This window comes from Trematomus bernacchii, unplaced genomic scaffold, assembly GCF_902827165.1.
Source record: "Trematomus bernacchii unplaced genomic scaffold, fTreBer1.1, whole genome shotgun sequence".
NCBI classification, from domain to species: Eukaryota; Metazoa; Chordata; class Actinopteri; order Perciformes; family Nototheniidae; genus Trematomus; species Trematomus bernacchii.
The window spans coordinates 2,364,979-2,376,591 of NW_022987710.1; the positions used below are offsets into that span (position 1 = coordinate 2,364,979).

At 44.1% G+C, this 11,613-nt stretch overlaps 1 protein-coding gene across 1 annotated transcript in view; it reads right to left on the reverse strand.

Annotated features, from left to right (window-relative positions):
- Positions 1–8,137: 8,137 nt before the first annotated feature.
- The window catches only part of snrpa1 (small nuclear ribonucleoprotein polypeptide A'), a 9,010-nt gene continuing 5,534 nt past the window's right edge, over positions 8,138–11,613 (reverse strand). The window contains exons 5-9 of the mRNA XM_034140991.1: positions 11,559–11,613; positions 10,581–10,660; positions 10,186–10,261; positions 9,610–9,703; positions 8,138–8,451 (exon numbers count right to left, since the gene is read on the reverse strand). The exon at positions 11,559–11,613 is cut by the window's right edge and continues 48 nt beyond it. Coding sequence (XP_033996882.1) covers positions 8,240–8,451; positions 9,610–9,703; positions 10,186–10,261; positions 10,581–10,660; positions 11,559–11,613 — 517 coding nt within the window. The 3' untranslated portion in view covers positions 8,138–8,239. The remainder of the gene's footprint in view (positions 8,452–9,609; positions 9,704–10,185; positions 10,262–10,580; positions 10,661–11,558) is intronic.

Below are 11,613 nucleotides of genomic sequence, written 5' to 3' on the forward strand. Positions count from 1 at the left end.
CTTGACGGAGACGTTTTATAACACTGCTGATCGGGCTGACCCCGTTTTACGATGGTTTTTATGTCATGTTAAGTGAAGTCAATCCGGAAGCGCCTCAACCCTGCCTTCTTTTCCATGGCCATGAGAGGCGACTCTTGGTTACAAAATGGTGTGATTGTATAGATCAGGGGTCACTGTCAACCTTTTTTAGGATGAGAGCTACTTTCAAAAAATAAAACAAGTCGTGAGCTACTTTTACTCCTCTTTTTTTTGTTTTTTGCAGTGTATATATTTAGCACATTTTAACATTATTATATGCTTACCTTTAAAGGTGGGGTAGGTAAGTTTGAGAAACCGGCTCGAGATACACTTTTTGTTATATTCCATGGAATGCTCTTAACATCCCGATAGCAATGAATATCTTAAGTGCTTTGACAAAAAATCCCTAAAAAATGTTCATCTGTGGAAGCCGTAATACTGTAAAAAGTACGACCAATCATTTTAGCCGGCCCAGCTAAAATAACTGGATGGCCTACCTGCCCGTCAGCCTTCCATCTGTGCACAAACTTATCTCGTGCCCTCATTGGTCATGTGCGCGTTCGTGTGTGTTGGAGGAGGGGCTCTATAAGGAAGTGGCAGATTTTCTCCGGTTGTGTATTTTCAAATTCTAGCGATCTCGAGCCGGTTTCTCAAACTTACCTACCCTACCTTTAACCTTTGTGTGCTGTTTGGGTCTGTGGGACCCGTTTTCAGTGTTTACTAAAAGAAAATGTATGCAATTTAATTATTTTAACCTGCTTTATTTGGGGGTGGACCTCTCCTCCTCTAGGGGGGTCCGGGGGCATGTACCCCCGGGAAGATTTTTTTTAAATGTTGAAGTTAAATGCAGTGGCGGCACCAGAGTGTTTTTGTTGGGTAATCTATGGTAGGGCTAACCCATACAGTGGTGGGGCTCAAGTCAGTATTTGCAAAGTAATTACATACACGCTATATTTCCCCCCTTGACAGTGAAACGCCACGCGTGAGGTTTAGATTATTTCCCTGTCTCAATCAAAATGGAACTGTATGAAATAAAACGGCACATTTGTCTTGTAGTAAATAAAAAGGGATCACTGTGAACGTGACGTATGATAGTACACTTTGAAGATCCAATGGGGATACTGAATGGCGGTTCCGATTGATCTCAATCAGTAATGCATGACGCAGACCCAACGTTTCGTTGCTCTGATTGTCTGTAGGTCTATTCAAATTGCATTCGGAGGCATTTTGATCTGACCGCGGCCGCGCTGATATTATAACCTCAGAGAATTTCCACACCTTTAGTGTATAAAACTCCCCCACTACTTAGACTATTCCTTGCTCCCCTCTTCTAGCATAACCCCGAATGGTCTCAACCATATTGCATCAGCTACGTGCACTTATTGTTACAGCAGGATCAGTTTGTGTGTTGTGGACACGACCCGTATATTTTCGCAAGCCGTGTTCTCAACATTTAGCATTTTGCTTATTATTTAATTTAATTTGCTTACTTTAATATCATTTTTCATGGTGGGGCTGAGGTGGGGCTAAGCCATTTCTTGGTATGGCTGTAGCCTACCCCAGCCATACCCTGGCGCCGCCACTGGTTAAATGCATCAATCTGGTGCACTTTGAGCACAAAATGAATTCATGGATAGAGCTCTCAACACTCAGATGAAAGGGAGCTGTATACTTTTCAATGATCCAAACATCTTTAGAATATGATCACAACCAATAACAAATCATTTAAACTTGTTTATTCTTATCTTATGTTACCTAGTTAGCATTCTATCTTTTCATTTATGCATATTTTACGAATCACTCCCCTTTTAAACTGTTTTTTGTTTTTTTTACTGTCCTATAGTACACATTGGAATGATTTCTTACTTTATCTATATTAAATAGATAAAGGTGTGCTCTCCCTAGCTCTCTCTCTCGCTCGCTCTCTCTCTCTCTCTCTGTCTCGCTCGCTCACAGAGGCTGTGTGCTCCTCCGTGGCGAGGACGGCTTGCGTTAAAAAATAATAATAAACATTTGTAAAGTGGGGGGACACAAACGGGATTTCGAAAAGTGGGGGGGGACATGTCCCCCCTGTCCCCAGTGGAAATTACGCCATGCGTGTGTGTGCGCAGGGCCGGCCCGTAGCACTGGCGTTATAGATGTTCGCCTAGGGCTGCGTCTCACTTCGGTTATTTCTAATTTCCTCGCTCCTCGGTCTCGGTATCACCGGAGGTTGATTTGTCTGCGCCATCTTGAGTAGCGTCCCAGTGGCCTTATTTGTGCCGGAGGACCGAGGATCGAGGAGCGATAACGGAGGAGCGATAATCGAGGAACTACCAGACCATCCTCCAGTGAAATTAATGTATCATTTAGTTACAAATATGTGATATATCCGAACAACAAAGTGGTCAACAATCATTTATTCATTTATTTATTTAAAATGTTAATTTGCTACATTTCCACACAATGTTAATCTAACTGGGTTTTGATAGATAACATATCTATTTTTCTCTCAATTGTTTTATTTCTATTGTGCACTCTAATCAATATTAATCAAACTATTGTTCGTTTATACATTTTAAGAATGGCGTTTATCTGTTTTGAGAATGAGTTCTTATTTTATTTTATTTATTTGGGTCTACAACAGATGATACAAATGTTTATGTCAGTAAATGTGTACTAACAGAGGCGGGGGTGTTTGTGAAAATAACGGGGACAGAGCTGGCTGCTGTCAGACGATCAGCTGTGCGGAGTCATCACAAACGGACGTCGCTTCACGTGACGCTCCGGAGGAAAGGACGTCCCATTGCTCTTAAAACTCATTTCCCTGCTTCTCGTGGTTTCCTTGCGTCTCTCCATGCTTCCCTGGTGGGAGGGACTAAACGCAGGGAAACGACACAAATGAGGGACGCAAGGATTTCATTTAACCGAAGTGAGATGCAGCCTATAGGGCGCCAGATCTGGGGAGGCGCTGCGCTGGCAGCTCTGGGAGGGAAAACATTTTTTTTTACCGTTGGCGCTCATCCTAATTTTCGGCCTTGATGTAACAACATTCATAATTAAAGGACACCTATCATGCTATATTTAAATGATATATTGTATTGTATATAAGGTATATTTATACGTTTCTGTTTTCAAAATACCAAACAGATCATGCATTTTAGCCATGCCTCATTTCGCTCTATTGCGGCTTTCACACCAGCGCTTTTCCCTTTCTAGCTCCTAGCGAGAGCTTTTCTGGTTCAGCTCCCGTTTCCCTTTTCAGCTCCCGCTCTGTTCACACCGCCCAGAGCTGCCGCTGCTGCGTCATGTCACAGTTTACGTCGCTGATTTTCTCCCACAACAACAACGGGCCGGGGACTGCGTCGGGTCGATGATCGTGTTGCTTTTAATCATACGAAGCCAGATTAAATTAAATAACGACTTCTCCAACCTTATACTTTTCTCCAGAGTGCCGTGGTTCATTGTTTATTAATGTGTTTCAGCGGCATTTACCGACTGCTGCAGTGCTGGCTGCTCTCCACGGGAGTTTATTCTCCCGTTAGCTCCGGGTTAGCTCACACGGCTCTAAAGTATTCACTGTCTGACTGTCACACAAGCAGCTGATACATATCCCCAGTTCCCCTTAAGTGAATGTGTGTCAGTCTGAATTGACGCTGTTTGGCATCACAACGCTGTTATGAAAGTTTCTCTGGTATAACATGGGTGATGTTAGCATAGCAACCGAAGCTAAACTGACTACTTGCTAAGCCGTTTTCTACAGGCACATTTTACCGGCGTATTTTTCATTATGATTCTACTTGTGATAGTCGGACATGACAACATGTACAGCCCATGTATTAATTCCATCCGATAGCTGCTATAATAACAAACAAAACGTCTGCCTGCTCTCCACAATGATCAATAATAGCGAACGGATGGTCAAAGTAAGGTTTCCTGCACGCCTCGACGTAAGAGACGCCGCGTCATAGCTCCGAAGCTCTTGCCTCTGGACCGACAATTTTTTGGAGCTGGAAGTGAACCGCATTCCGGAGCTATGACGCGCCGCCGCTGCGGTGTGAACAGGAAAAAACGGCGCTTTTCCAGCTCCTGGAAAAGCGCCGGTGTGAAAGGGGCATATGTGCTGTTTGCTGTCTACGGGGCTGCAGCTGACCACGCCCCCCTGCAGGAGAGGGGAGCCGTGCTCTGATCAAGTCAAGAGGGGGAGAAAAAAAGATCTCCGTCCTCCGTGTTTTATTATATTATTATAGGCCTATAGAGTCGTTATTCATTTGTTTTAAAGCTCAATAAATAACAAAGAAGACCTTTGACCGGCACTTTTATAATTTTGTCCGGAAGATTTAAACTTTAACGGACATCTTGACCGGCGAAAGAAACTGAAACTCTGCCGCACGGTCCCCTCGTTCCTTGGAAGAGGCGGAGAGGTGGGTGTTTGTGATCTGCTGTCATCTACTAACCGGAGAGAATTACAGTGCTTGCCTCGACGGGGAGGGATTGCATTGAATTAAAGCAGCGGGAGCAAACGCTTGCCTCGGGGAGGGAGAAAAAAAGCCACAGCGGAGAATAAACAGAAGGGTAACCATGGTAACTATGGGCGGGAAGTCTTCTTCGCTGCTTTTGTGGCAGACTACAGCGCCACTTACAGGCCTGGCATATGTACTACAGCGTCTCCAGCGCTTTCGAGCGGCAATGGCCGGCCGTGGCCCAACCCCACATTCCCCTGATAGGTGGAGAGTTGGCCCAATAGCCGTAGCGCCACTTTACTGACGTCAGTAAAGTGTTCAAATCTGGATCAGTTTTTATCAGATCCGTTGCAGCCCCTTTTTTTAGAGATTTGGGTATGGAGGAAAATAGAGAGGGTTGTGTTTTCTGACACTTGGTGAGTTCCCTGGAACACCGGGGACACATATTCATGTATAAAAGACGTACAAAAGTGCATTTTGCATGATAGGTCCCCTTTAAGTAAACGTAACACCCTTTTCACCCCGGTTACACTTTTCATTTGCCCTGTACGATGGGCGCTGTAAGCAGTGGCGGCAGAGGGCGCACCGGTACCGGCGCTGTTATTAGAATCTGGTGCTAGCTGCTCTAACGGATATAAGAAGAAGATGTTTCTAAAATAATGTGGAGGGAGAGTCCTCTCCAGTCAGACTGAGAGGCTGATAACTACAGCTCAGTGAGGTAAAGGACTCTTTGAGTGTTTAGAAAGTTCACTTTAGTCCAAGTTATCTCAGTGGGTCTCAAACGTTTTGATCACAATTTATGTAAACACATATTTCCAAGGCACTCATTTATAATTATTGGGATAAACAGGCTTGAAATCATTCCAATGTATAGGCTACTATAGGACAGTAAACCAAAAATATAGTTTAAAACTGGAGAGATAAAAAACTATGCATAAATAAATAAATGTTAACTAGGTAAACTAAGATATGAACAACAAAAATAGGCCTAAGTTACATTTATTTGTTATTGGCTATGGTAGGTTATTGGTTATGTTCACATACTTATTTGATTATTAAAATGTAAACCGATCTTTTTCATATGGGTGTTTAGAGTTGTACCCCCTAGATCTAGTAGTAATTCATACTTTAAAATGTTCAAACATTTCTTCCCGGGGGGGGCATACCCCCGGATCCCCTATTCTATTGTGTATTCCTTGGATACTCTATTTATCTTTCTCTTTTCTATTGTACGATTCTCTGGCTGGGGGGGCTAACATCTCGCCTAGGGCAGCAAATTGTCTAGAGTGTGTGCATCAAGTGCAATAAATATATATGCAAGTTAAAACACACACAGAGTAAAACTCTGCCCCTCATGTGCAGTATAGGCTGGCATGACTAGGCTGTGTTCAATGGGGCTGATGTGATGTGTAGATTCTGCCAGAAGGAAAATCACAGTCAAACTCCTTATGAAGTGGTGAGGTGACACATTGCTTTTCTTCCCGACTGCAACGCTGGTCCCGCAAATCAAGCAAGAACGTGATTGGTCGATATTCATTGTGGGGGTGGGGGGAGGAGGGGTGTTAGATAGATATAGAGTTGTAGTAATTAGATAGAGTTCGCTACGCTTTAGGTTTCGTTTATGCATAGGGTAGATTCTTTTAATTACATTTCCTTTTTTGTTTTGTGTATTTTATACATTTTGGATTTGCTTGGCGAGCGATTTAAGTGCCGGCACCGTGTTGGCTACCCCTCCCTGGTATAGATGGATATGAAAACAGGCATACAGCAGGATTTTCATTTGGATTTAACTCTTGTTTTAGTCTTTTAGCAAAAACAAATAGGCGAATAATATAGACCATTGTTGCAATATCTCCAATTTTCTGTGAACAGTGGGCCTAATTCTGTCCTTGTTTGCTTCCAGAATGTACTTGCCTACTGCTTTAATGTAACAACCAGCTTTTGGACGGATTACATTACAAACCTATCAAAGCCCGAGGGAGCATTTTGGGGCTGCAGGGGGTAGACATCAAACCTCTGACCCTCTGATTTGTACATTGAGCCACAGCCGCCCAGTCACACTCATCAATGGGAATATATTTTCTGTTTAAAAAAAACCCTCTAAAACAAACAAATCTGGTTTGCATTCAAAACATTGACATGCTTTAACTACGGTTTGACTTGTTAAAAAAGGACTTGAGTTACTGAGTCACATGTCACAGTTATGGTTTGCATGTCAAACATTTAGTTGCATTAGTTGAATGCATGTATATTTTTGGGGCATCTCAATGTATTGATATTGACAAATTAGCAGGAAATGCAGGAGTGAGAGTGGATAACCCCAGGTAATAACTCAGCATTGATACATTGAGCACCCAGGGCGGAACATTAGCATGATAGATGCAATGCATAAAAAGTGTTAATGAGGTCATTGACACAGTGGCCTTCAGATATCGTTTGGCAAAAAAAAACTAAAACCACCAACATTTATGAGAGGCTGTGGCCTGTTGCCCTTTAATAAATGTATAAGTACAATTTTGGTTTTAGTTGCATGCATTAGATCTTGTTTGTTTATATGCTTTTCCATGCGTTTATAATTTAGAGTCAACATCGTCACTTTTGCCTAGTTTTGTCTTTTGTGTTGACCATCAAAGCACGTCGCAGTAGAGGACCACCAAAGCACGTCGCAGTAGAGGACCACCAAAGCACGTCGCAGTAGAGGACCACCAAAGCACGTCGCAGTAGAGGACCACCAAAGCACGTCGCAGTAGAGGACCACCAAAGCACGTCGCAGTAGAGGACCACCAAAGCACGTCGCAGTAGAGGACCACCAAAGCACGTCGCAGTAGAGGACCACCAAAGCACGTCGCAGTAGAGGACCACCAAAGCACGTCGCAGTAGAGGACCACCAAAGCACGTCGCAGTGGAGGACCACCAAAGCACGTCGCAGTGGAGGACCACCAAAGCACGTCGCAGTAGAGGACCACCAAAGCACGTCGCAGTGGAGGACCACCAAAGCACGTCACAGTAGAGGACCACCAAAGCACGTCACAGTAGAGGACCACCAAAGCACGTCGCAGTGGAGGACCACCAAAGCACGTCACAGTAGAGGACCACCAAAGCACGTCACAGTAGAGGACCACCAAAGCACGTCACAGTAGAGGACCACCAAAGCACGTCGCAGTAGAGGACCACCAAAGCACGTCGCAGTAGAGGACCACCAAAGCACGTCGCAGTAGAGGACCACCAAAGCACGTCACAGTAGAGGACCACCAAAGCACGTCACAGTAGAGGACCACCAAAGCACGTCACAGTAGAGGACCACCAAAGCACGTCACAGTAGAGGACCACCAAAGCACGTCACAGTAGAGGACCACCAAAGCACGTCACAGTAGAGGACCACCAAAGCACGTCGCAGTAGAGGACCACCAAAGCACGTCACAGTAGAGGACCACCAAAGCACGTCACAGTAGAGGACCACCAAAGCACGTCACAGTAGAGGACCACCAAAGCACGTCACAGTAGAGGACCACCAAAGCACGTCACAGTAGAGGACCACCAAAGCACGTCACAGTAGAGGCAAAATACAATTATGAAACCTGAAAATGATCAGAATATGTCCTCTTTAAAAAGGGCTCAATATGCATTAAATGGTGTTTGTCAGCCAACTGCTTAAAGAAAATGGTTCCACACATCAATATAAGCAATCAGTTTAATATGTCTGTTTACAAAATAAAACTGCAGTGATGCATGTCCAACTCGTGAAAATCTACAAAAAACAAAAAAACAAAAAAACGTGCTCAGGAGCCATTAACCTGAGGCTCTTCCTCCATGTCCTCCTCCTCGTCCTCCTCTCCCTCGCCGTCATTGATCTCTTCTCCAGAACCTCCTCCCATGTGTGACTCCATCTGTGCCGTTTCACCCTCTTGTTCTTCTTCTTGTTCTTCTTCTTGTTCTTCTTCTTCTTGTTGTTCTTCTTGTTCCTCCTCCTCTTCCTCCTCCACCGTCCCAGCTGGACATGATTTTACAAGTGCACATATTAAGAATCCATCAATCTTTCAAAATTGAGAGAAAACCCTACAGACACAGAGAGAGAGAGAGAGCCACAGAGAGAGAGAGAGAGAGAGAGAGAGAGAGAGAGAGAGAGAGAGAGAGAGAGAGAGAGAGAGAGAGAGAGAGAGAGAGAGAGCCACCAGATGAAATGAAGAGAGAGAGAGAGAGAGAGAGAGAGAGAGCGAGAGAGAGACAGAGAGAGAGACAGCCACAGAGAGAGAGACAGAGAGAGAGAGCCACAGAGAGAGAGAGAGAGACAGAGACAGAGAGAGAGAGCCACAGAGAGAGAGAGCCACAGAGAGAGAGAGAGAGAGCGAGAGAGAGAGACAGACACAGAGAGAGACACAGAGAGAGAGAGAGAGACAGACACAGAGAGAGAGAGAGACAGACACACAGAGAGAGAGAGAGACAGACACAGAGACAGACACAGAGAGAGAGAGACAGACACAGAGAGAGAGACAGACACAGAGAGAGAGAGAGAGACAGACACAGAGAGAGAGAGACACAGACACAGAGAGAGACAGACACAGAGAGAGAGAGACACAGAGAGAGAGAGACACAGACACAGAGAGAGACACAGAGAGAGAGAGAGAGACAGACACAGAGACAGACACAGAGAGAGAGACAGACACAGAGAGAGAGAGAGACAGACACAGAGAGAGAGAGAGACAGAGAGAGAGAGAGAGACACAGAGACAGACACAGAGAGAGACAGACACAGAGAGAGAGAGAGAGACAGACACAGAGAGAGAGAGAGAGAGAGAGACACAGAGACAGACACAGAGAGAGAGAGAGAGAGAGACAGACACAGAGAGAGAGAGAGACAGACACAGAGAGAGAGAGAGACAGACACAGAGAGAGAGAGAGACAGACACAGAGAGAGAGAGAGACAGAGACAGAGAGAGAGACAGAGAAACAGGAGCAATAGACCAAAAATAGAGAGTAGGCTATTTATTGGATTTAATTTGTAGAATAGTACAATAACCTTTATTTCTTTGCTCGATGCTTGACAACTTACCTACCCTGACTGTGGCTCTTGATTTATTTGGAAGACGTTAGTCTAAAAGCAGCTTTAAAGTGTCAGTGAAATATTGAAGAAGTACTGGGTCAGCACTGACCTTGTCTGGGATCTCGTCCTGGTATCTGACCGGCCTGCAGCATCCCTTTCAGCCTCTCCACCTCAGCCAATGAGGACGCATTAGCGATGGCATTCTGAAATGCAAACACACTGGAGTTACACAATGTATATTTTCAGGTATCAAATTCAGCCAGCAAGAAAACTGAATTCATCTCTATAGTAGTCAAATAAACGTAACCTTATTCCAAAAAAAGAAAAATACAACATCAGAAGCTGATTTGGACACGCTTAAAAAGGTGAATGGTTTAATGGAACTTTCATAAAAGGTTCAACAATAAGCTGAGGCGCTCTTTCTTGACCTTTACAGCTGGAGGAACCATCACTGGCTTTATGTGGAGCTTTTAAGTTTGAAAGTTGCTAAACGTAATGAAGCCTCCAGAAAAAGACAGCAAATGAATTGTAAGTTTAAAAAAACTTTAAAGGGTTTTTAATAGATCTTTGTTTTTTGTTAAATGCAAAAAATCCCATTTCACATTGTGGATAAAGGAATAATGGCAATTCCATCTCAGCTCTCAAAACATAAAGACCCCTAACAAAACAGGGGCAATGGCAGAACCTTGATGGCTTCCACGTCAGCCTGAGACGGCCCGCTCCTCTTCTTCTCCGGCTGTGCGGCCCCTCCAGGAGTGAACCTGAAACGACACACCTCTTTAGAGCACGTGGACACACAGGCTTCTCTGACCTAGCAACCAATGTAGCCACCTCATGTATAGTATCTTTTCTTAAGTCAAATAAACTGATACATTGTCCATAGACAGCAGTCCTGAGCAACACTGAGCTCACTGTTTCTCACTTGAGACATTAATAGCTTTTCAAAGGGAAGTGTGTGTTTTTGACACATCACCGTGTATTCTCATGTACACCGATACACTGTAGGTGACAGATGTGGATCTATGAGCCAGGGTGCAGTGCTTCTTAGGAGCTGCTGTCTAACGTGGACTTTCATCTTACGTTTTGGTTCGCTTGGCAATATCCTTTGCAAGTTGAGCACCTCGTTTGCCCTTGAACATTTTCTCTGCCTCCTGACGTTCCTACAACAATATCAAGAATTAAAAAGCTTCATTAAATACATACTAAGCCTTCAGCCAAGGGAGGCAAGGCCAGGCAGGAAAATCGTCTGACATTCAGCAGGATGTCCACTTCAAGTTATAAGAGTCAAACAGTGTTATTACACGGCTTGGTTGAATACATGATTCCGATTGGTCAATTTGGACATTCAGTAGTTTACTCTGTTATGCTTTCGTCGTCGTGATTCTGCTGCTGCATTGCAGTAGAATGGACTATTTGGTCTTTGCAGATGAAATACGATCATCATTTTTTCAAATCAAAAATTGATTGTTAAAGGTAGGGTAGGTAATTTTGGAGAAACCGGCTCAAGATCGCTAGAATTTGAAAATACACAGCTGGAAAAAATCTGCCACTTCCTTACAGAGCCCCTCCTCCAACACACACAAACGTGCACATGACCAATGAGGGCACGAGATAAGTCTGTGCACAGATGGAAGGCTGACAGGCAGGTAGGCCATCCAGTTATTTTAGCCGGGCCGGCTAAAATGACTGGTCGTGCTTTTTACAGTATTACGGCTTCCACAGATGACATTTTTTTATGGATTTTTTGTCAAAGCACTTCAGATATTCATTGCTATCGGGATGTTAAGAGCATTCCATGGAATATAACAAAAAGTGTATCTCGAGCCGGTTTCTCAAACTTACCTACCCCACCTTTAAGTCAAGTCAAATAGTTGATATATTTAGCAGGTAGCCGTGTAATAAGGGGTATAATGTGCAGCGAACCTGGCTGACATTATCCCTTACTTAATCACCCCAGAAATGTTTAAAAGGGAAAAATAAATTCACCAGTTTTAGCTTCCATCAGCTTGAAGGCTGGATCTTACAATGTGCACAACATCCTTGCTCCTCTGCACTTACCTTTAGCTTTACCTTCTGGAAGTCTAGCACACGGATCTGTGGGATTTTGTTGATG